General features: G+C 46.7%; 1 protein-coding gene across 1 annotated transcript; it reads right to left on the bottom strand.

Moving 5' to 3' along the window:
• Nucleotides 1–273: 273 nt before the first annotated feature.
• TRIM29 (tripartite motif containing 29) lies at nucleotides 274–25,310 on the bottom strand. Its single transcript, XM_073320898.1, has 9 exons — nucleotides 24,453–25,310; nucleotides 16,398–16,493; nucleotides 14,522–14,755; nucleotides 13,884–14,082; nucleotides 12,484–12,567; nucleotides 7,050–7,139; nucleotides 5,683–5,784; nucleotides 4,399–4,475; nucleotides 274–442 (listed from the first exon to the last, which is right to left on the bottom strand). The coding sequence occupies exons 1-9, from the start codon at nucleotides 25,308–25,310 to the stop codon at nucleotides 380–382; spliced, it is 1,803 nt and encodes a 600-aa protein (XP_073176999.1). The 3' UTR covers nucleotides 274–379.
• Nucleotides 25,311–25,907: the final 597 nt, after the last annotated feature.

The following is a 25,907-nucleotide window of genomic DNA, read 5'->3' as shown; positions in this document are numbered from 1 at the left end:
ACATGGTATGACACTGTGGAGGGGAAGGGCTCAGTGTATACCATATCCAAGATCCCACCTTCCCCAAAGCACCTAGGAGAAGTAGAGCAATCTGCTCTGCAGGCAGAGGAGGGTGTTGCAAGACAGGGAATAAGAAATCTACAAGGGTTGTACTTGTTACAGTTCTCCAGGGCTGCAGAGCTTTCAAGGGAAATATAAAATGGCCCTGGGACCGAATATGAGTTGGGAAAAGTCCTCATTTCTTCTAGCGCTGACCACCCAATCCAGCCTCTCCAGAGATTAGAGCAGGAAGTTTAATATAGTAGCAGGTTCATATGTGAAAATTCTTGGTTGGTTCTCCACTCCTGGCACATCTGGCTTTTCCCATGGACAGTGGGATTCAAGGTGCCTCATTTGAAGTGATTCCGTTGCCTTTGTTGACGTAAAAGGGACGGTGGTGTGACTGCAATGGAGAATTTGGGGCATGTGAATTAAAAGGACTGTAGCTTGCAGTCTGTCCTTGACTTACACTCAGTTTGCACTGCCTCCACCATCTAATTAGCCCTCCCACATACCCCTTCCACCCAAACTGTTATATATTAACAGTTCCAGACATTTTTGTAGCAGTGAGACACCACCCATTCCCCTTTTTCGGAAACTGGAGCCGCTTGACTTATTCATTGCAAACTTAGACCCTATTCTCCAACTGCACTCAGGCTTCGGGTGAGTTTTGTTCTGAGGCAGAGGGTCTACACCAAGTATCTGCATTAATTAAATCCCACGTGAGCCGTCAAAATAGGACTTAGGTAGTACATGTGTCTGCTGCCAGCCCTCTGGACAGGGCTGAATTTCACCCTTTGATTTTTGTATGTAGCTCTTCATTGCTCAGAACTAAAATTGTGGATGAACTAAAATTTGAATCTATAGGATGCTCACAAACGTTGACCTGTGCACTGTGTGTGATGGGTCAGCTAAATTGCATGGTGTTTTTCTGCTCCCTGGCTGGATGACGCAAAGCCCTTAAATGTGACTGTAAGGAATAACCATTGTTAAATAACCAGTGCTGTTGTCGGTCCTCAAGTCCACATGTGAATATAGGGTTCTGTGTAAAAAAAACCCAGTTTGTGCAAATATTCGTGAATGATAAAGGGGCAGGAACAAAGCTGAACTTGAGCATCTATTTTACAAACTTCCCCCCACTCTATGCATTGCTGCTTTCAGTTGTGCCACTTCCCATCAGCATCTAACCTAGTCATCCTGCTGTTACCACCAGGATGGTCTGGCCATGTTTACCCCTGGGAAGAGTGTGTAGCAAAAAAAACAACCTTGGCTGGAACAAGGGAGCTTGCAGCTCTTGTAAAACACAACAGCCACATTATGGGTTAGTTGTACTAGTTGGTTGCAACATCCCAGACAAGATCTTCAACTCAGAGCCACCTGTATTGGTAAAATCTACCTTGACTTCTCTGCTGTGTGTAGCTGCACCAGCTCAACAAGTCCTCTTAACTACCTCCTGGAATGCAGGGCATTGTTTATGGAAATTACCCAAATGCCTCTGCTCCCAGCAATGTTGCTGGGCCCTGTGAGATCCACTCCAAAAATATGCTGATGTGGCCAGAGTACCAAAGGGTCAAAACTAGTGCAGCCATGAATATGCGCTAAACCAGCACAAAGGTAAATGAGCAAATCAGCCTTTTCATGACCTAGATGCCTCTGCTTAGCACAGGCACAATGGGGTCAAAGCAAAGGCAGCCTTGGTTTTGCTTCATCATGATATACTGACCTAGATCCAGATTGTATTTTGGGAAGGGTTGGATAGATAGCTAAAAGGACTGGTTTGGGCTTATCTCTGTTAATCATGCCAATTAATATCGCATACACTATGCGATGATGAGCATGAGATGGATGGATGGATGTAACATGTCCATCCAATCCTGCTGTTCAGACCACACTTCTAATACCTACTGTTCAATGCCCTCTTGTGTGTCAATTCTATTTGCTTTACAGCTCCAATTTCCAGCATAATTAAAGAAAGAAGAAAAGCTCCCCTTTAAATAACTCTCTGAGGGCCAGCAGTTCTGGCCTCCTGGAGCATTGCAGTCCGGTGCGTGAATTAATATTTACAGGCCTTTTAGAAGGTGGATTACTTAAATACATATTTAAGGCTATTTTAAAAGCCAGATTATTGAACCAATAGACTGTAACAGCTCCTCCAGAGCCACGGCAGTCCAGAGCGTGTGTATCTGTTTTGCAACTTTTTAGTGCTCGTATATATCATCTGGATTGTTTGGTTCAGGTCTATCTGGTGAATATAAGCCATAAAAATAAAATAGCCCCAACTACTGTATGCATGCAAAAGACATCCAAGTGTTTACAGGGAGGAATCTACCCAGACTGTTGGATTAATAACAGGGCACTAGTAAGGGTGTGAATTGCCTTCTTGGAACTGGACTGTCACAACAGGTCCATGCCCACTGTGGGGCTCACTCCTAGTAGACAGTAGATCTGCACTCAGTCTCATGACTGTCAGATGGAACTGGAAAGCCCATTTCTCTAGTCTTGCTTCCCCCATTACAATAATGTGCTATAGCAGCAACTTCCTGGTCTCTCCTAACTTCCCCTACTGCAGAGATATCTCTTATGGGAACATTTTCCCAGCATGCCTTCCTGGGTTGAGTCCTTTAAATTTGGCAGAGCCAAACAGCTGTCACCCTAAAGCAGCCATTTTGCAAGTGGTTGCTGTATTCTTCTCTTCTAGCTGGTAAGTGTGCTTAACTCCTATGTTTTTTTCCCTTTCTAATTCTTAAGGCAATGGCACGTTCTTACAAATGCATAATAATTATTAAAAGATAAACTTTCTTTTGGGAGGGGGAGAAAGGGTTCTTCGTGCATTTAATTTAGATCTTGCAAGATGCTAAGATATTTCAGTGCTAAGGGAGATAAAGGAACCAGGATAGATAGGTTCAAGTAGGTTTTTATGTGATCAGTTGTTTTGCTAAGGGCTTGCTAATCCAGTATGTTTTTTATTTAGGAATTAAATAAAATGGCCTTGCACCTTCTGTAGTCCAGTGTTTCTGATTCCTGTGAATTGAGATATTTTGGTGTTTTTGTGAAGCCCCAGCTCCTGGAGTCAGGCTATTACCTAAGAATCTCTGCTTTTGTGTTGTTGTTGTTGTTTTTTTTAAAGAAAAGTAAGCCTCTAGCCGTCATGGTTTCAAGGAAAACATGAAATATAAAGGCTCAAAAAGCAGAAGGCAAGTAAAAAGAATCAGCCCCAAAATGTACTATTTTTAAAATCTCTTGAGTTTTGGACAGCCTGACTTGTGAGATTTGAACACATGGGGTTGGTAATACTGGTATTTGTTTAGACCAGTAGAAAATGGGTGCAAAACATGACCACATGGGTCTAGGAGTGTTTTATGACTACTTTGGAGTGGTATAAATGATTACATAAGGTACAAAATAGCAATGATTTGGGCCCACTTTTCATAGAGACTGATCCTTGATACACCCCATCAGGCTTCAAGGCTGTGTGATCAGTATGTGAGGTAGTCTTATGCTCCGGTCTGTGGTGCGCAGACTCCACAGAATGTGTTTTCTAGGCACCATAGCCCACACTTATAATAGGTGACCCCCATGCAGCAGTGTATTAACGCCTAGGCCGACAAGGCCTAGGCCTAAAGTGGCAAATTTGCAGGGGCGGCAAATTTATAATAGCAACCAGAGGCGGCTGCTTCCCCTGGTGCCAGTTGGCACCCTCCACCCCCAGTCCCGCCCCAACTCCATCCCTTCCCGGTCCCCTTCCCCAAATCTCTGGCCCCGTCTCCTCTCCTGAGTGCGCCTTGTTCCCCCACTTCCCCCCTCCTTCACGAAGCTGTTTCGCGCACAAGCCCTGGCAGGGAGCAGGGAGAAGCAGGACCCGGTGGCGCGTTCAGGGGAGGAGGTGGAGGCGGAGCGGAAGCGAGCTGGGGTGGGAGCTGCTGGGGGGCGGGGGGGGGGGGCGGCAATTATTTCTGGGCCTAGGGGTGGCAAAATCATTAATCCGCCACTGCCTCCATGCAGTGAACAGTAATATTGCAGAATTTAAGCAACTGTGGCAAAGTCTAGACTGGAGCAGATTTCCATTTAAAGCCCCAAAATTAAGATTTGAAATGGGGTTGAACCAAAACCCTGCATCCAAACATTTCTGAGCCATGGGCAGGTTTGGAATCTGATCTGAACCATACAACTCTGCCCATCTCCCAGTGACACGGGAGGTGACTACGAAAAATAAGAAATACTGTCACAGGTGAAGTCAGTCGCTGCCCCTTCTCCAGATCCAAAATGCCCCGAAAACTCCCAAAATCCTGTGTGCTCCCATAGCAGTTCCTTCTCTTGCTGAAGCCCCATGAGTGCGCAAGTCCAGGTCTTATCACTTACCAGCATGGACTGCTTGGAGGATTTCCATGTCTGCGGCTGCACCTTTGTCGCTTGGTGTCTCACTATTGCAGGGTAAGCTGCGACAATACAAACTAGCTAGTTAGGAGCAGTGATGAGGTTATGATTTGCTCTGTGTATTACCCCCTTCTTGAAAGCACCATCGGAAATTACAGGATTAGAAAATACATATAGTTAGGAATCCTATCGTCTACCACCGAAATGCTACCACTTCTGGGGTGGATTGCAACATCTCTTAGAATAGTGGCACCACCATTCAACAGTTCAGGGAAAGGGAGTGAAATAATAACCTATCCAGTTAAAATGTCAGGGGAAATTATGGAGGCAGAATGTCATTAGCCAAATTAAAGTTAGGCCAAGATACCAGACTAATTGCTCTAACTCTTACAAAGAATGCAAAGGGATTTTTAATTACTGCAAAAAATCAAGACCTTGGATTTACAGCTTAGCTGAAAGACGGCATTCCAGCAACCCTAATCATAGCTTTTATCCTGAGCTCTCCCGTTCATTTATTGGCCAGGCCTGACTCTGTTTAGCAGGAATTGATGCAATCGCAACTCTTGGCAGTAGCCAGTGAGGAGGAAAGGGTGAAATCCTGGGTCCAGTGAAGTCTGAGGCTAGGATTTCACCCTAAAAGTGCATGTTCCTCTGTTTTAATTGATGGTGATAACACTTTTCATCAGTAGATCTCAAAGTATTTCAGTATCCCCATTTTACAGATGGGGAAACTGAGGCACAGAACAGGGAAGTGACTTGCCCAAGATCACCCAGCAGGCCAATGGCAAAGCCAGGAATAGAACCAATGTCTCTTGGGTCCTAACCCAGGGCTCTATCTACTAGACCACACTGCTGCCCACATTATTAAGATCATAAAGGTGTCTCCATTAGGATATTACAAGGAGGGGTCAATGAATGTCATTCACCAGAATCCCTCCCTCCCCCCCACTACTGCCCAAATAACTCCTTTGCTTTCCCTTCCCTCCCTGCCCCCCAACAAATCACCCCAAACTGTTCATTAGATCTGACAACCCCAAAGTTTAGCAAAATCCTGCATTTCATTAAGCTACTCCCATAACCAAGCTGGAATGAGTGTTCAGGGGGCCACGTGTGCCATTACTCCAGGCTGCCTTTCACAGGGGGAGCAATGGAGAATGGGATTCAACACCCCCCTCAGGTCAGTCACTACAGAATCTAACCCCTGAACAGTGGGGTGGAAGGAGCAGATAGAGGGACGTATAAAGCAGCTAAATCCCCAAAGCCCCATACCAGTCTTAGTGAAGAGGCTCCCATCGGACTGTTTGCTGAAGTCACCAGGTGAGCTCTGCCCCATCTGGGAGAACTGATACGGCATCTTAGTTCCATTGCCTACTGGAAAAGAGAAGAGCTTATGTTACTTTCGAGATGTTGCCTTCCAGGGGTAAAAGTCCTTATCTGTGTAATCATCAATCTGTATAACAGCCTGGCACCTGTTGGGCGAAGGAAACTGAGATCCCTGGGAATGCAAACAAAGGACTGTTAATTACCCAACAGCTATCTCGTTTAGTTTTAATGGATTCTTAAGGGTCAGAAACGAGAAAGGAGAAGGTGGCAGTCTGGGTTTTATAAAGCTGCCTAGGGATCTGAAATCCCAACCTCCTTGGGGGACTTTGAAAACCACAGCAGGACCCATCGGAGGAAGGGAAGGGCCAGAGCTGCAAATGGGGGAGTAGATATGAGGTGGCCAGGCCAGGTGAGAGAAGGTAGATGTTAGCAGGGTGTTTGTATGGTGTCAAAGCTCTGCATAGAGAGGGAAGAGTCTTTCTTCTGAGAAACCACGGCGCGTGTGATGTGGTATGGATGGCACCGGCGCCAGGCCCTAGTAAACCAGTGTGCCACAAACTAGAATCATTAGGCAGACTCCAAGTCTACCAAAGCTCCTTCACCATCAGCCTTTGGGACCCTGGGCAATGCTCAGTGAAGTCATCGGGAGTCCTCACCAGGGCTTTGGATCAGGCCCTTCCTGCTGAGGGGAGTCTAATGGCAGAGCATGTGGTAAAAGGGAGACAATCCTGCTAGCCGTGGAAGAGCTATGAGAAAATGTTAAGAGTATGAACAGAGAAATGAAGAGAGATGGAAGAGGAAGGGCGAGTGTTAAGTCTGGTTGTGCCTAGGGACCAACCAAGAACAGGGCCCAATTGTGCTAGGCACTATACAAACATAGTCTGTGCCCCAAGCTTTCAATCTACACAAAACAGAGATGAGGAGAAGGATGGTCTTGTAGGTAAGCCACGGGCCTGAGATTCAGGAGATCTGCATTCTGTTCCTGTGTCTGCCACAGACTGCCTGCATGACTTTGGTCAAGTCACTTAATCTCTCTGTGCCTCGGTTCCCTATCTGTAAAATGGGAATAGCAATATTTCCTACCTTCCTTTGTCTCTATTTGGATTATAAGGGGCAGGGACTCTCCCCAACTACGTGTAGCACAATGGGGCCCTGAACTTGGTTGTAATGTAGATGATGATGATATAAACCAAATAGAAAAGGTTCAAATAGTGGGATAGGGCTGCCCAAAAGTGTCAGGGTGGCTAAGAGGGCAAGGGTGGACTCGGTAGAAACCGGCGAGAAGCCCTGACACAGGTGGTAGGAATGAATACCTTTCATTGAGAAAGCAGAGTTACCCATGCCAAGTGTCTCCTCTGCATTTTGGAAGGAGGAATATTCCCACGCTCGGTTGCTGAAACTGGCTGCAAGAGAAGAGAATCCAGTTCAGCAGTCAGCTCCTGATGTCCCAGACCTAGGCCCATGCCCTGGTGTTGCTCCACTAAGAGTCCTCCTGACAGACTTAGAATCAGAACCAACACGGTATAGGTGAGGTTAAAGCAAGCCAGAGGGCTCGGTCCAAGCCGCAGAAGAATTGTCTGTCTGTTCTTTTCACAGTGCCCTGGGTGGGAAAAGAAGGGCGGCTTCTCTCTCCCTCTTTCTGAGCTGTGTGAATGAAGCTCCGTCAATGTAACAAAAAGCCATCATTAGTTACATTAAGTTGCCCACTCAAGCTTTGTCAGCATGATGATCTTCCAGAGATACCTGCAGGGAGAGGCTGGGACTCTTGCTTACACACACACTCTCACTTCACCTCCACCACCATAGACTTGTGCTTCAGGGTTTCCCCAGCACTTGCTGCAGAGATGTGGGTTTCCGCTGCTTACCTCTCCTCCAAGCAACCAGGCACTGAGGGCATATGCAAAGAGGAAAGGAGTCGGATCTCCGATATGCGTCTGCTACCACCCTGTGGGCTGCTCTCATTTTAGCACTTCCATTCATGCTCCTTTCACGTGCTGTAACATCTGCACCGCTCCCAGATACAGGGGCAAGTAACCTCCCTGTCCCAACTTTTCAGATGGTTTAAACAGAGAGAGAGCTGCCCCTTGCTAGATGAGGGGTTGAGATGGTCACAAATGACTGATTTGCAAATGAATCCAACTCCAATAACCTTTGACCACATCACTCTAGTACCCAATAGGATTACTTGCACTAGCTGGTTCGGCAGCCTGTCATTGTATATGGTACTGTGGGACCATCAGATTAAGCATTGCATGCTTGCTTCCCTGTAGTATCCTCTAGATAGATCTCTCGCTGCTAATCTGCACATGCACTAAATCATTTGCTTTAGAGAGTGGTGTGTGTGGAACCCCAGGCTGAGAGCCGGGAACTCCTGACTTCTAATTCTAGTGCTGACACGGACTTTGCTGTGTGACCTTGGGCAAGTCATTTCACCTTGCTTGGTTTCCCCATGCGCAGAATAACACCCATGCCACAGGGATTGTTGTGAGGATTTTTGAGTTAGCTACTGCTGCTAGAGCTGGGGTTCTCAGACTGGGGGTCAGGACCCCTCAGGGGGTTGCGAGGTTATTACATGGGGGGGTCGTGAGCTGTCAGCCTCCACCCCAAACCCCACTTTGCATCCAGCATTTATAATGGTGTTAAATATATTAAAAAGTGTTTTTAATTTATAAGGGGGGGTCGCACTCAGAGGCTTGCTATTTGAAAGGGGTCATCAGTACAAAAGTTTGAGAACCACTGTGCTAGAAGGCTCTGAAGCAGATGACTGTCCCTGTATTTAGCAAGTGCTAAGGGGTTCCCTGTGGTGCCCAGTCACAAAACCCCTACTGGTAAAAACCTTTCCTGAAAACTAATTGAGGGGGGTGCAAGGTCCCCAGCACTGCATCAAGAGGGGGTGCCTGTTCAAACGCAGGGAGAGGTGCACTGAGATGGGTATCGAAGGAATGTACAGGTTTGATCGCTTGCTGTGAAGTTATTTGTCATGAGGAATAGTTGTTTGGGATCCAGCCCTCTTTCCTGTTTGTAAATCCTTTATGAACCAATCTTGCTGTCTGCAAATGGCTTTACTACATGTATCTCTTGGCTGAGATCTTTGGACAAGCAGTTTTCAGCCGCCCTGTGTCTTTTGGGAAGTATTCACTTTCTCACTCTGTGCTGTTTGTTATTCTTCAAAGTAGGTGACTTGTTGCCTAAATTACATGGTCTTGATTTTACTCCCTCATTGGCTGATTATAACAGAAATAGCAAATGATTGAGAGCAAATACCAACTAAGGAGTAGCCTTGGTAGGGAACGAATCCCCTGTTCTTGTGCCAATCTGGGTGCCGTTAGGGCCGCAGCTGCTTCTCCTACAGTGTGTACACGCAAATAACAAACCACCAAGGAGTGGCTGAGGGCATTTGTGTGAATTCCAACCATGGCTCTGCAGCATTCAGCCAGCTCTGTGCGCTACTAATCTGTGACTCTCATATGGTTTATTAAAGTGAATGTCCCATTCAGTGCAGTTCTCCATATAGCGACAGACACAAGAGACTCAATCCATTCAGCTTAACCAAGAGTTGGTTAATGGGTGACTTGAACACAGTCTGTAAATTCCTACATGGGGAACAAAGGTTGGATAACGGGCTTTTCAGTTTAGCCGAGAAAGATTAAAACATGATCCAATGACTGGAGACTGAACCGGGACAAATTCAGAATGGAAATATGGTGCAAATGTTTCACAATGAGGGCAATTAACCATTGGAGCAACTGACCCAGGGTCATGGTGGATTTTCCATCACTGGCAATTTTTAAATCAAGATTGGATCCTTTTCTAAAACATCTACTCTAGGTCAGACAGGAATTAATTCAGGGAGATCCTACAGAGTGTGTGATACAGGAGGTCAGATTAGAGCCCTGTTCCTCAAAGGTATTTAGGAGCCTAACTTCCATGGAAGTCAAGTGGAGTTAGGTGCCTAAATACATTGAGGAGCTGGGCCTAGATGATCAGTGGCCTTATAATCTGTGTACAACAGGAGAGGGTCTACCTGCCAAGAGAGCCCCTCTACTTCAGCCTGGGAGTGGTCCCTTCTTCAGCACCTGCAGAGGTTGCTGGCAGATACAGGGGGGCGTTCAGGAGGGCTAGATCTTTGCTCCCAGCCAGGAGGCAATGTAGCAAGATCAGCTTCTCTTTGCTCCCCAGTAAGACAAAGAAGCAGGGGTTCTCCTCCAGCATGGAGTAGGAAGGGGAGGTAACAAGTGGGGCACACATTGGACTGCAGCTCTGAACCCCAGTCTTGTAGGTAGTAATCTCTATGTTCCAAGAGGATTAGCACAGCAGAGCTCAGTGACACTGGACAGAAGAAACTCAAGATTTTTCCCCTCACTTCACTATATCTGCATTCTGTGTGCTCAAATCTCATGCTTCAGCCGCAGTAGTCAGGAAATATCTATCCCCACCATTCTCTCTGTGCAGCGAATATTTCGGTGCATTATAGGGAATTTTCACCTCCCTCTGAAGCATCAGGTATTGGTTAGAGATGATCTCGGACTGCAAAATTCAGATCAAATTTTAAAAGCCCCAAGGCTGAGAGGGGTTCAGGATCCAGGTTTTTGATTTTGACCCATCTCTAGAATTGTCCACTGCCAGAGGCAGGACATTCGGCTTAACAGCCCAAAGACCTGGACCTGTGTGGTAGTTTTTCTGCTTTGAGAGGGGGTGTGGCTGACTTGCAGCCAGCTCTGGGAAATGGGGAGATGGATTCTTTACATGAACTTTGGCCGACAGTCTAGCTTGTCCAGAGTATTTCCCTGATAGGATGAAACCTGTAAAGACCTAAAGCAGCTGTGTCATGACTGCAGCAGCTGCAACTTAGAACCAGGGATGGTTTGGATCTAGGTTCCTTTTTAAATTAACCCACCACATGCAAAATAAAGAAGCCTTCAGAAAATGCCTTTCTCCAGTCTGACAACCAGAACTTGATCCTTGGTTAGGCAGGCTAGTAGGGAATTGTGCAGTTGTGTTGGGCTGAGGAAGAGGCAGGCCCTGAAGCCTTAGTGTACCCTAGCAGCACTGCTGGGATGAGTTCTAGAGTGCTACGTCCTTGTCATTCACACAAACACATGTGGGAGCCAATAAGGCAGCTGCTAGGGAATCCATGTATGGGCTGAAATGGAGAAGAGAATGAGCCTTAAAGGAAAAGTGGGAATCCAGACAAATGGATCAACGTTGGCATTCACATGGCACCCTTGTAAAACCCAGCAGGTGATATTGCAAAACAGGGAAATGCCATTGTTAATTACAGATAGCAGCCACAGGCCTACACTCTGCCCACATCTATTTGTGCAGAGCAACAGCTGTAAACACTGGGCAAATCCAAATGTGGTTTTGGAAACTCAGGAAGCAGAACCTGAAAGGTGACAGTTCCAGATGTCAGATCTATGGGAACCTTAAATATGTGGTTACCATTTTCACATATCTTCTTACTCTCTTCTTGCCTCCTTTTTATTTATATTCATCTATACTGGCAACGAATTCTCGACTAAACTGCACTGTGAGGTCATTTCTACCAGACACAATGGTTGTAGAATGCTACTGATTCAGGAGGGTAACAGTTTATACCTACTTTGCATTTTCTTTGTGTAAGTGACAGAACAAGGTGCAAGGCAGCAGCCCCTTGTCCTCACTAGAGGCTCGTCAACACAGGTAGTTACACAGGTGTACATTTATACTGCTGAACCGACGCTAACGTAACTCACCATGTGGAAACTGTTCTAGGGTTGAAAGTGACATTTTTCTGGTGTTGCTTAAACAGCTTCAAAATCAACCTAAGCTGTACCAGAGAGAGCCACTTTGCATTCTGAAATAGAGTTACACCAGCATAGCTATATTGGCATACTTAGATCACTGTTGTTCTGTTGCTCAGTTTCCCCGTGAAGGCAAGCCCTACGCTAAAAGGTGTGCTTGTGTAAATCATGCTCGCTAACACCTTTGTGTAGACAGGCAAAGTTATATTTTAACATGTGCTAGCTGGTAGGGGATGAACATTACCAGCCAACATGTATTGAAATACTTGTTTTGTTAAAATGTGTAATAATAATAATACCTAGTTCTTATACAGCACTTTCCCCCCATCCATCTTAAAGTGCTTGACGAGAATCGTCATTATCCCTAACTTATACATGGGGAAACTCAGGCAGCGAGAGCAGAGCCATGATTTGCCCAATGTTCCCCAGCTATCCCTTGGCAGAGCGGGGAGTAGAACCCAAGTCTCCTGAGCTTTCCTACACGTTAGCAGGTCGAGGTAAAGAGCTCAGCCTGCTAACTCCTGTTAAAACTTCAAACTGCCCCGTCTTCGCTCGGGTTTTACTTCATGTTGGCTAAGACAAGGTAAGAGCACATCTTTGTCCGAGGGAGAGAAGCCCTGAGCCCTTCTGTGCTCCTACAGGTTTCGCACTGAAGCATGTAAGCATTCAAAGCCGGTTACCCTGGCCAGCACCTTGTCTGTTGCCCTGTTTCAGAGAGTGCAAAAATGTCTCTGTGTTTTTAGGCTAGACAGAAAACATGGGGACAGATCCAGACCTGGCATGAACAGTATGAAAGGGCTGAATTTGCCCGATTCCAGGATGGTGATGTGAAAAGTAAATGGTCAGAGGAAGCAAATTACAAGGCATATGTTGCATGTCTGAGTCTTATCTGCCATGCTTTGTTTAGAGGAAGCCCAGCCGTGGCCGGACAGAGAGCTTGAGAGAAAAGGGTCAGCCACGGTACCTTTTGGAGTCAGGAACATGGAGAATCTCTTCACGTTGTCAGGCTGGTTCCAATCGTAGTTGTTGAGCATGTAGCGGTGATCCCCTGGAGAAGCGGAGCAAAGCCTGGGTCAGCAGGAGGTAGGACTGGAAGCAGCAGAGGCGAGAGGGGTGGGGGTGGGGTGGGGCAGCATAGGCCAGGGCTGTTCCCCTTTGGTTTCTCCCTAAAGGTCTGAGGAAGGCCATTTTGCCCTTGCAAGATGGATCCTTTGAAAATAGACTTCCTTAGTTTTGCAATTCCTACCCAGGGCTCTTTGGAATCCCCTAGGAATGGGGTGAAGTGATGGTGGCTGTACAGCACAAAGCTATCTAAGTGGATTTGACTCTAGGGTCAGGACCCTGTGCAAAGAGCCAACACGAGGCTTACGTGCCGCTTACATCTGACTTCAGCTTAGTTGTGAGGCCTTGAGTGGAATGTGAGCCTTCTGCTAGCTCCCTGCAGACAGGTGAATTTGACCCAATGTTTAGTTTGTTAGTTACATTGGTTTGACTCTTACATTAGTGAATAGAGTTGTCTTTTATTTGCTCTGATTTATTTCTGCAGTATTAAAACTCTCAGGATGCCGTTTGAATGTTTTGCCTCTTTGCAAGACTATTAAGCGGGCACCTGTTGTAACAACTAAGAGTAAGCAGAGTCTCTTTGGAGACTGATATTAAACAGGTTTCACTCCACTAATATATTATTTCTCCCGGTGAAGTTTTTAACAATGGAAGATCAAATGGGTTGCAGGTGAGCTTGTTGGGTTGACTCAGGGGGAATCTGTTAATCAAGGCCAATAAGTAATTGTAGAGTTATTTCCTTGCAGTCACTAGATACACTTGAAAGAAGACAGAGTTTGTAACTGTGGCTTGCAGACATGACAGCTGTAAAGAGTTTTTGGATTACCTTAAATAACTTTTCCCAACAGTTTGAATACCTTTGGACTCATTAACCAGATTCTAAGCAGTGTTCATTAAACTATTGGTAAAATTTTCTAAAGTGCCTGAGATTTGTAAAGATATTTAAGCATTGCTACAATCAGTGTTGGAAGGCCTAAGTCACAGATGGCGAAGTCCAATTGTGTGTTACACAGGAGGGCAGACTAGATGATCACAGTGGTCCCTTCTGGCCTTAGAATTTAGACTCTTGAATCTTCAAAAGTGACTCAGAAGCTTAAGTCTGTTGACCTTTGAGCTCTGACTTGATCACTGACTTTGGGTCACCTCCTTTGCTGGACTCTGGGAAATGGGCACAGCTGGCTGGAAAATTTCAATGGGAAAAAAAAAGAAGGTTGAAGGTTTTTTTCCCAGGGAAATACTGTGACTCTGGATATGAACAGAAAGCAGAAAGAGGGAGGGAAGAGCAACTCAGGGAAACGCTACCATTCTCCATATGATTCCTCTCTATGAAGTTCCGGCTGAGGTCTGCCTTGCAGATCTTCTCCACGTGTCTCATGCAGACGTTCAGCAGATCATCGCGGAGGAGCCCCATCGACGGGCTCATGGTGTCCCCGTCCAGCAAGACGCTGTAAGTCGGGAGAGACGGCGGGGCGATATAGTTCCTCATCATTGCGCCAAATTCCTGCCAACCCAGAAGGTGTGGAGGTTAAAGTACCGAGAGGCTGGAATGCAGAGAAGGCTAAAGAGAGATTTGGGTACAGGAGAAGTTAGATGCAATGGAGATGAGGGCTCTGAGGAGGCTGGGGGATGTTAGATTTCAGGAGAGGTATCAGGGTCAATCAGCTAAGATTGCGCATCGCTCATAGGCAATATGGTATCATGTGAACTCCCTCTGAAATTGGGTGAAAGCCTTGGATACCCTGCTCAGCTAGCTGATTCCTGCTTATGTCAGGGGTATGTCTCCAAAAAAACAGACCCTAACATTTCACAGCAAGATTGCCAGCCGGTATCAGTTGACCCCGTTCTGTTATGCCTGTGGCACCAGCTGGATCATCTGCCCATCAAAGGTATCCCTTTCTCAGTAGAAACAGGAGTGGAGGAAAGATGCAGCCTCGATTTACCTGCAGGAAGAGAACGGAGTCGCTGATCTGATGTATCTGCTCCCTGGTCTCCTTGTCCTCCTGCAACAGCTTTGCCCTCTCTTCTAGCTCCTCCACAATTTCTTTTATGTTCTCCACCGCGGTCTTTTCCCTCTGGTCCAGGGCAGCCTTCACCTCATCCCGCTGCTTCTCCAGGTCGCGGACCAGCTCTTTGTAATGCTGATCCACGGTGGCTTTCTCGTTGGTGGTGAAATTCTAGTGGGGGGATATAGAAGGTGCATGGCATGAGGCTCTCGCACCGGGGACTCCAGCAATCGAACACAACCGCAATGTAGATTCAGGAGAGGAAGAACAGCATGATGTTGGAGGCAGACATCCCTCCCCAGCACCTCCAGCTATTCCACACATGGCCAGGCCCCTTCATCCCGTTAGGCAGCATTTGTGCATGCAGATCCCCTATCCTATCAAAACGCAAGCTGGAGAGGCTGAAATCCTAGGCTGTGTCGGGAGAAGTGTAGCATGGAGACTTCTTAGAGGGTAAGTTCTCTGGGTTAGGGACCCTGCCTGTGTTTGGGCAGCACCCAGCACAATGGGGCCCTGACCCTGGGTGGGGTTTCTGGGTGCTACTGCAAAATAAAGATTCATCAGTGTCACTTAAAGGGAGTCACTTACTAGAGTGAAACTCTTGAGACTGAGGCTTGGGGGGTGGCAGAGCATTCTTAGCAGCCAGCCCATGGGAGCAGAGATCCTAACCTAAGGTCTGGCCACGCTATAAAAGTTACATTGGTATAACTCTATTTGCTAGGGTCGTGTTCTACCAGTATGGCTATAGCATTATTACTTCTAGTGTGTATGCAGTTGTACTGATATAGCTTACCAGGAGAAGCACTTTTGTACCGGTGTGAATATGTCCACGCTTGGAGGGTTTTTGCCATGTTAACTATACCAGTGTATACACTATACCAGTGTAGTGACAGTAGCAAACATTTCTAGTGTAGACAAGCCTATGTCCCTTGGACTTTCAAGAGAGTCCTAGGTTCTGAAGTGACACTTGAAAATAAGTCACTTAGGCCCATGTCCTCAATGGTATTTTGGTGCCTAATTCCTTCTGAAACCAATGGAAGTACCTAAATACCTTTGAGGATTGGTCCTTTGGCCCTTTTGAAATTGTGTCCCAGAATGACCAAGGATAGCCCCATGTTCAGGCCGAAGCTTTCTAGCTTGGCTTCCCAAAATAATATTAAAGGAAAAAAGAAAACCAAGGTACAGTTGTGGAAGGATTGAGAGAAGGCAGGATTTCTTGTTGACTGTACATAATTTGTTGGGCCTGGTGTACAGGTAGGGTATGAATTATGTTGGCCGATATTTACATTGGTCCCCTCCTGTGGATGTAGATATACCAGTATAGTGTATACCCTTTTCCATACAAAAATAAGCTGTATCAGTATAAGGCACCTTTCTATTGGTATAACTTGATCCATATTGCGGGGGCTGAATCATTTTAACTATGCCAGTATAGTTGAGCCAACCCAACCTTTGGAGATGACAGCTGGACGGAGAGAAAGCACCAGTAACCCCAGGCAAGAAAGTAACAAGGATAATCATCTAGCAAGTCCATCTTCTGTGTTCTTGGTCTCCTACAGGGTGTGTCATGAGAGAATTGCAGCAGACACCATTCTCCCAGACTTAGAGTGAGTGTGGTTGATCAGGTGACAAGAGAGGAGTGGAAGGAGGGAGAAATGAGTGTGATGTGAAAATATGAACCGGAAAATCAGAGCACGGGAAAAGGGGGCAGGCAAGAGGGGCAGGCAAGTATGAAAAACACTGGAAAGTGTGTGGGTGGGTGGGTGGGAAGGGAGCATTTGGGGAAAGCCAAAGAGAAACATCCCATCCTCACCTTGATGCGATCCTTCTCCTTTTGCCACTTATCCACTTCATCTTCTACCTCTATGATCTTCAGCTGCAGCTGCTCTTTCTGCAACGAGAGCTCAGCCTGTGGGAGGGAGGAGAGGGGGAGACCTGTGAAATCGAGCAGCGTATGGCCTACTTCAAAGAGAATTTCTGCTTTTACTTATGCATTTGGCCCTGAACCATAATGGCTGGGAGCTACAGGCTCCTGGCACCACTTCAATGGAGATCATACCCTGGCAGCTGGAAAAGATCCCAATGCCTTCAGCTGGGTCAAGAGATGTGGCTCCCTAAGCAAAGGAAGCAGCAGAATCTCCTGCTTGGGAAGGGTGGGATTGCAAATGGTACTGCTTTTAATCATGCTGGAGTCATTAGCTAGAGGGCAAGAGGCTTGTTTCAAAATTCAGCTGGGTATGAAATGAAGGGCCCAACCCAGGGCGTGTTTGTGCAGCCCTAGCAGTTTTCATGTAATTATGGAATGACGTTTGATCAGTGTTGCAACCAGGGGATGACGCCCCCGGCAGGAATTCTGTTTAGACAGGACTGTGGATTAATTTGCTCTTAGTCTAGGGTTTTAATGTTCTCATAGAGCTGGGTGAAGGCAGCAAGGGGGGAAAAAAAGGGGGTGCGGGGATGACTGGGAACATTTGCTTGGTCTAAATCCGCAACTTTCCTTTGATACCTTCATGAATCCCTTTTATTGGCTTCTCACGAACATTTGTACAACTGCTTTATTTGTTGATGAGAATGTTCATGTAAAGAGAGAGAGCCCGAATACCTATGCAATTACGGGTTTGTGTAACCCACCTATCAGTGTTTGCTGTGTTTCCCTCCACATTCTGTCTTCAAAGGGTGAGGTTGGGATAGTTCCCACCTCTAGAGCCTAGCGCAGGTTGTAGAGATTCATATCTTTAGCTCCGGAGGTCCCTAGTCCAGTCCCTGGATCAGCCAAGATGGGTGGCTATCCTCTTTGCACAGCACAGTGAATTGCATCCGGAGAATGTGTGGCTATTTCAAGGTCTTCCACGTCTGGGTAATAAGGCTGGGTTTACACTATAACTGTAACCAAGTCAGGGAATCTGGCTGTAATGCTGGTGTGCTTACGATATGATTCAGTTGGGCTGTATCCCATAGCTAAGCTAAAGCTAGTTTCAAAGATGCAAAGTACCTTTAACTCTCACTGGCTCCGCTGGCAGCTGGGGTCACTCACTGTGTATGTAACCCACTCTGTCCCTGTTTCTGGGGTACTAAGTTGGGCCACATAGAGGTGATTTAGCTGCTACAGCTGTGGCTAACAAAAGTAGATCTTCTAGCTACTTCTAGCAATTTCAACCACCCTTGTAACTAGGTTCCCTATCTTAATTATAGTTGTAGTGTTAGTAGGATCTAAAGGTTTCAGTCATCCAGTCGCGTAGTGGAAGGAGTACCATGTGACTTAAGAGATCAGCTGCACAACATAAATAATGCACATGGCAGAAAGTCAGCCAAACAAGAGCAACCAAGCTCCAGCGAAGGAAATCTATTTACTAGGTTCTTACACTTGTGCCCATCATCATAGTATCAGAGTGCCATCTTGAGCTTGGGCAAACCACAGCAGCTTTTGAGACCCATTGATTCTAACTGTCCCTCTTTAATAAGTCCGTATTTATCAGGGGAAACATAATTTGCCAGGTTTTTTCCCCTTTTAAAAAAAAAAATCCAGCCACTCCAATATATCTCAGCGGAGTTAAAAGTTGCATCCCTGTTTCTCCCGCAAAATCTCTCTCACAACAGTCTTTGCTTGTTGGAATCTGTGATCCTCTAAAAAGGTCCCCCAAACCATTTTATGGTTCCTAGGTCCGGGGAGGTCCCTCTGGGCTATTGGACTGTGACCAGCCACATAGTCATGTCCTGGAGTTCCAGGTGTACAGAGGTTGGAAAACAGACATAAGCAGGTTGAGTGGCTGGGGAAGGGATGCGTCTGGGGCTTGTTCACCTACCAACCCCGGCTCACATACAATGAGAGGAAGAAGGGGGATTGGCCTCAGGAAAAGGTACTGTGACAATGGGCGGGGGGCTATACAAATATCGAAGATAGAGGAGATTTTGCTCAGAGCAGGAAGGTGAAGGGATGAGACTTAATTCCTTGATTTGTGTTTAAGGAATAGGTTACCCGGAGCAGCCTATGCTGGAACCGTCCCTGACCACGCAGCAGCCTGCCTGAAGGCTTTCTTTCTCTCCCTCAGGCTGTGCAATATCATATATGTGTCACAGTCAACCATTGGTGCAGAGGTGGGACGCCATGGGATGCGAACCCTTTGGATCCAAGCCCCCATTATCCTCGAATAGCCAGCCCAAATTCAGAAATGAACGGCAAGGGGTTTTCACAGACAGCCAGGTCTGTTGGGTTACCTTGTGGTAACACTGAATGGTTAGTCAAGGAAAGAGTTGGACTACGAAGGTGGCTTTCTCGTAAGGGTTATTGGTATCATTGTCAAGAACAAGATCTTGGCCATGTGGCTGAAAAGCAAGTGGCAGTGTGGAGGGGTTTAGGTCTGCAGGGCACTGGGGCTTTCTTTGGGATGGATCGACCCTTTCTGAAGGGAGGGGGGGACTGGATAGAAAGCGCTGTCAGGAGAGTTGAAGCTGATGGATGGATGGTGGTGGTGATGATCCTGAATTTTGATGGTACTTTTTATGAAAATGGATCCCAACAAGATTTCCCCAATTATTACTAGCTCATTGTATAAGTTATAATTATCCCTGCCTCCAGCACTGAAATGCAGCTGCCTCTGGGGAGGGGTGAGGCAGCTGTTTTAACAAAAAACACTTCTCTATGATTTAGAGCAAGAATACAATTTTTGGTGTAAATCAGAGGCAATTTAGGTAGCCGGAATCTAACTATTGTAGATATCCACACCAGATATGGCACCAGGGCCAAGAGCAGATGGGAAAGCTTACGAAGACACCAGCAAAAGGCAAGGAAGATGCAGATTAAATCAAGTGGATTGATAGCGGGGGAGAGGGAGTAACTGAAGCAAATTAGAGTGCTCTGTGGAGAGGTAATTTATAACAAGGATGGAAGATGCAAAACCTCTTCACAGAAAAGAACAGGGAAAATAATCTAAGGATAGGCTGGGAGTAGAAGGGAAAGAGAAGGAAATGTGAATACAGCATAACTAGTGACAAGAGAATTAAAAGATCTGAAGACAAAGGTCCCAATTCATTAGTGGGTAAGAACCACCCACACTGGATCAGACAACTGTCCATCTAGCCCAGTGTCCTGTCTTTTGACAGTGGCTGATGACAGGTCCTTCAGAGGGAATGAACAGAGCTGGACAATTTATTGAGTGATCCATCCTCTGTCGTCCACTCCCAGCTTCTGGCAGTCAGAGGTGTAGGGACACCCAGAGCATGGGGCCGAGTCCCTCGCCATCTCGGCTAATAGCCATTGATGGACCTATTCTCTGTGAGCTCATCCAGTTCTTTTTCAAACCCAGTTAAGGGTCTGAGCACATCCAAGCACACAACCAGAGGGTTTGGGGAAAGGTGCCTCTTTGCTGCCTTTATTCTGGGGCTACCTGGCAGGCCGGTTTAGCATCCAGTGTAGATTAAAGCAGCCTCAGGGCTGGCCTAAATTCCACTCAGCTGCTTGTGGCCCAAAGGGGCTATTCTGGCAGCTGGGAATAGCCGGAGCACAGTGAGGCTTCAGCCACCCCCACACCTATGCATGGGAGCAGCCTTACAGGAGGGATTTTTAGGATATCATAGAGACAATGTGCCAGCTCTACACCACTTAGGGAAAATTCCCCTGTGCTGAAAGGCTTCCCCAAGGTCCAGATCTATTAGCTTTGCTCTGATACTGTGCAATTTTTTCCCAATAGTTTAAGAACCAAACAGTGTGGGGGGGGGGAATTGGGTCAAGCTCTCCCTCCCATAACGGTCTGCAGAATGCAAAGCTTGGAGAACCCCTGCTCAGGTTACTCCTGGCCTCACCTACATTGGTGGATTTGGCCCTGGTTCCTGTGTGACTGAACTTGCAACAACACAAAATCTTAACGAAGAAGCAAAGTTGCTCTAAGCAATGATGTGCAGCTTACCCAGTCTTCAGGTTGTCAGTAACTACACCTGAGCAAGGTGTGCTGCCCTCGAATAGAGTGTCTGCATTAAGATCACATCTAGGAGAGTAGCAAGACTTCTCCAGTGGCTGAAACCTCCACTGTACACAAGGTCTCATAGACAAGCCAAACCAAAACCTCACCTTACATCAATGGGGGGGAGGGGGGAAGCTCCTCCATTGTGTGTATCAGTGCACTGTTTGCTCTGTAGCAGACAGTCTGTAACAATACAGAAAGGGCCGTGAGTGGAAGCACCATCAGAATCAACAGTCAATTTCAAAGCCTTGTTCACCCCTTTTAAAGGCGTCCCCTTTAGAAGCCGCTTTGTTGAAACGAGCAACGCCCAGTTCCAGTCACTGAATGTCAGTTCTCAACCACTTCATTAAACCTGCTGTACAATGTAAACTTTTCCTTAAAGGGAAAAGAAAAAAATATCAAAGCACTCTCCACTAGATATGATCTGACACACAGAGTATTAAGGCTAGGGATGGACGGTAATGCAATGCTATTTACAGATCAGTGGTTGTTGGGTATTTCCGATGCGTCCTTGCTTGAAAACAGGCCTACAAAACTGGTTGTGAACTGAGTGTCTCCTTTTAAAATGCTGGGTGTCATCTGTGCTGCAGAATTCTCGTGGGGAATCAGTTTTGTGTGTGTGCATTTGCTATCGGCGGCCATCATTTGCCGATGTTTTGTACTGCTATCTTAGCTTTATGATTTGTTGCTTTTTAAACAGCCTGGCCCTGAGGATGTGTTACTGTTTGTTTAAATCTGTAGTAGGAAACTAACCAGGAAGGGGCCTTGTGGAGGTTTTAAGCAGATACTCAGCAGTGTAGCAGAGGGAAAGACAGGGAGAGGCAGGATGGTCTGGTGGGTGGACTGCTATCCAGGAGACCAGCGTTCAATTCCCTGCTCCACCACAGACTTGCCTGTGTGATATTGGGCAAGTCACTTTGTCTGTCTGTCTGCCACAGTTTCCCATCTGTAAAATGGGGATAACAATATTGCCCTACCTCGCAGGGGCGGTGTGAGGGTAAACGTATTAAAAGGATTGTGAGGTGCTCAGACTCTATGGTCAGGGGACTGTAGAGGTGCCTACAATAAGGAAAATACAGTTTGGTACGTGAGACGCTGGTGCGTCTTACTGTGTTTTCAGGCATTCAAAGCAATCAATAGGATCAAGTGTAACGGGAAAGAAAAATAATGTATATGGGATAAATTTCAGTGGGTTCCAAGGCAGGAGAATCCCTACAGATTTCCCTTGTTATTAGATGATGATGAGCAGCAGAAGGACCTGATTGTATGTAGGAGGTTTCTGGACTCCAGTTTGTGGTGGCCTTTTAATTCAAGTTAATTAGCTTCCACCACTCACAAGCCATTATAAATACTAATATAGACACTTTCCCATGTTCCTTTCTCATTATGTCTCAGCCTAGAGTGAATTAACCAGCACCAGAAACAAACGAGTAACTACAGTTGAACTAATTGATTTCCAATTAATTCACGTTCCAACATGGCCAAAACCTGTAGTCTAGAAAACCCTTGTGCATGTGAGTGATTCATATTGATAAACCCCTAAATCCTTTAGGCTTAGCAGCAATGGAAACAACAACCGTTCAGGGATGTATTTGAAGTCCTGTTTGAGTTCCCCAGGGGCTCTGCCATGGCACTAATGAGAGCCAAATAAATAGCCACAGACAGATATGAGAAATCAAATAACATCACTTAAATCCTGAGTGAGGGGGGAGGCTATCTTTCTGCCCAGTTGTGGTCACTTGCTTACAATCAGGATGTTCTAGGTCCATTGCGCAACAGCAAGGATACAGGGCCGCTTGGAGACCTGAGTTAATCAGAAGCGCTAGAGAGAACATGGTGGCCAGTGTTCTAAGGCAGAGAGCAGAGATTAAGTGGGGACCTCCCTGAGATCAGACATGATGTTAAAGGGAACAGGGGCGATGCAGATGCTACAAAGCATCAAATGTAACAACGAGGCATGAAATTAACCTGTAGACTGAGAAAGACCTTCAGGGATTTAGATGGGATTTCTTTATACAGAGAGTTGCTGAGATATGAGCAAACCATCACTTAGGCTGGTTTTAAAAAGCAGCTAGATGAGGACAATGTTGCAAGCAAGATTACAAACTGCATATGAGAGGATGGAGATTAGATAGACTTCCCTTCTTCACCATTAACATATCTGATCATTCTAGGTTCCCTGGGAATCCCCCTTGCATGCACTTAACTGAAAAGGGTAGGCAGTTTCCTTTTGCTCGGTCTTGGGAAGAGTTAAACCAGTTCTCTGTGTTTAGTGTCGCTGAAGAATTCTCAGCAGCTCTGTCCATATTGGAATTTGTATTGTCCTGTTCACCATGGTATCTGAGGGGCTTCCCAATCCTCAAAGGAAGGATGAGTTTGCACTTAAGGCACAGGAATGAGATCTGGGTTCATTTCCTGACTCTGCCACAGATTTCCTGTGTGACCTTGGACAAGTCACTTGATCTCTTTGTGCCTCAAGTCCCCCATGTGTAAAATGGGGATAATCAACCTTTCTTTCTGTCATATCTATTTAGATTGGAAGGTCTCTGGGCAAGGACTAGCCCACACAGCACCTAGCACAATGGGGCTCTGACCTCAATCCATGCCTCTGTAGTAAGCATACCACATCCACGCAGCAAACAGACTGTAAACAAAGGTAGGAAGGTCTTTCTTTAGCCCTTACTTAATAGTGAGGGTACTACACTCTTTTGCAGATGCCCTCTCATTAGGATTCATAGAATCATAGAATATCAGGGTTGGAAGGGACCCCAGAAGGTCATCTAGTCCAACCCCCTGCTCGAAGCAGGACCAATTCCCAGTTAAATCATCCCAGCCAGGGCTTTGTCAAGCCTGACCTTAAAAACCTCTAAGGAAGGAGATTCTACCACCTCCCTAGGTAACGCATTCCAGTGTTTCACCACCCTCTTAGTGAAAAAGTTTTTCCTAATATCCAATCTAAACCTCCCCCACTGCAACTTGAGACCATTACTCCTCGTTCTGTCATCTGCTACCATTGAGAACAGTCTAGAGCCATCCTCTTTGGAACCCCCTTTCAGGTAGTTGAAAGCAGCTATCAAATCCCCCCTCATTCTTCTCTTCTGCAGGCTAAACAATCCCAGCTCCCTCAGCCTCTCCTCATAAGTCATGTGTTCTAGACCCCTAATCATTTTTGTTGCCCTTCGCTGGACTCTCTCCAATTTATCCACATCCTTCTTGTAGTGTGGGGCCCAAAACTGGACACAGTACTCCAGATGAGGCCTCACCAATGTCGAATAGAGGGGAACGATCACATCCCTCAATCTGATTCCAGCCCTACAAGCTTCTGTACTTGCGAACAGCTCAGTAAAAACAACACTTGGCATTGACAGTGCAGTTTCTGTCTCAGCAAAGGAAGGGCCAGCATTATTGTCATCTCCACAGGGGGAAAAAACAACCCCAGAGAGGTTCAGACCAACCTTTCAAAAGTGGCCACTGATTTTTTGAGGACCGCCACTTTTGGGTCCCCAACTGGAGACACCTTGAATCCGAGCCAGGCCCTACCTGACTACATTTGCGTACCGAAAAACTGAGGCCTTCAAAATGTGAGGTCGCTCTTAAAAAATTGGGACTTAAATGATATGCTCAAGGTCACACAGTGAGCTAGGGGCACAGCCGGGGCTAGAACCCAGATTGCCCCACCCTCAATCCCCAAGATCAGTCTGCTAGACCATATCAGCACCTTACTAATGTCATCTAGTATACCGGCAATGTCTGGTCAAGGACACTGCACATGCTCCACCCCCCTGTGTAAGTAACTTTATACCTAGACATTCTTTGGGGTGGGGAGAGTTGCGGGGTGGGAACAGAACAGGGGCTATCAACTATTTAGATGAGTGGAAAGAATGATGGGAACAGGCAGTGGGGAGCGTTACCTCTTTCCCCGATTTCTCAACCTCCACCGTCACTGTAGTGTGGTTCTTGTGCTCCTGGAACATGCAGAGGTAGCAGATGCACATCTGGTCTGTCTGGCAGAACAGCTCCATGGTCTTGCCATGCAGCGGGCACTTCCTGGCTTCAAAGTCCTTGATGGGGTCCAGCAGCTGGTGATCCCGGAAAGCAGCCCCCTCCAGATGGGGCTTGAGGTGCAGCTCGCAGAAGGAAGCCTGGCACACCAGGCAGGACTTCACTGCCTTCTGCTTGTTATCGATGCAGGAGTCGCACAGGACCTCCTCTAGCTTCACCCGGGGTCTCGACCCGGACACTCTGTTGGCGGTGTTGTAGCTGGGTCTCTTCAGGTCCCCTGTCTCCACCAGAGGGAGGGAGGGCTTCTTCAGATCCCCCATCTGCCCGCTTGAGTACCCTGACCTCCTGCCCTCTCCTTCACTGGAGAAGAAGGTCTTTTTCGACTCTGCCAAGAAGAGCGGTTTCCTCAAGTCCCCTTTGTCTACAAAGGAGATGGGGGGCCGACTCACATCCCCAAGCTGCACCCCAGGGTATGATGGCTTCTTCCCATCCCCTGAATCCATGCTGAAGTAGGTTGACTTCTTCTCGTCTGACTCCACAAACTGGATGATCGGCCTCTTCCAGTCAGTCCCTGAGTAGATAGAGCTCTTCAGTTTCCCTGTCTCCACAGAAGAACTGCCAGTGTTTTTGGCATTTTCCTTCTCACCCCCACTGGGACTGGTGGACTTCTTCAGCTCCTCTCCATCTTTCTTAGGGGTGGACAGACAAGTCACATCTTCTTGGTTCCCAGCCACGCCATTTGTCCTTGCGGCACACCCTGTTTCCATTGTGCAGAGGGATGAATTGGCCTTTCTCTACCCTTGCTCCTTTCTCAGCCCTCTAGGCACGGAGCAGATCTTTGGCCAACTGCTCTTCTCTGTAGAGCAGGCAACCTTGCTGGTGGTTGGGTCAGCAAGGAGTGGAGGCAGAATGCAGGAAAGCCTCTGCCTAAATGACACACCTTGAGCTGCTGGGAGGTGGAGAACACCAGAACTATGCTGGGTAGAGCAAGAGAGAGAGATGTTACAAAGGGATCAGAAGCCACAGCTGTGTGATTAATTATACAAGGCAGCCCACACCCAGAACATTCTTGCCTAACCAGGTTTTGGGAAGAAGGATTGTTTATATCCTTTTTTTAAAAAAAGAAAAATAATTTTGATTAAGACGCAGCAACTGGTTCTGCAGCTTGTTTCGAAAATAATTACTTTTTTTGCCATCAGGAGCTGAGCTTACCTCCTTGCAGATGTGGGTAGGGCAAGAGAGTGTGAGGTCAATGACATCGGCTTTAACTGGGTCTCTCTTGTGCACTCGCATGTAATACTCACACACAAAATAAGGTTGAAATTAAAATGAATATGGTGAATAAAATGTGTTGTTGTTTAAGA

Source organism: Lepidochelys kempii, chromosome 22 (genome assembly GCF_965140265.1).
Source record: "Lepidochelys kempii isolate rLepKem1 chromosome 22, rLepKem1.hap2, whole genome shotgun sequence".
NCBI lineage: Eukaryota > Metazoa > Chordata > Testudines > Cheloniidae > Lepidochelys > Lepidochelys kempii.
This window is presented reverse-complemented; position numbering and strand designations above follow the sequence as displayed.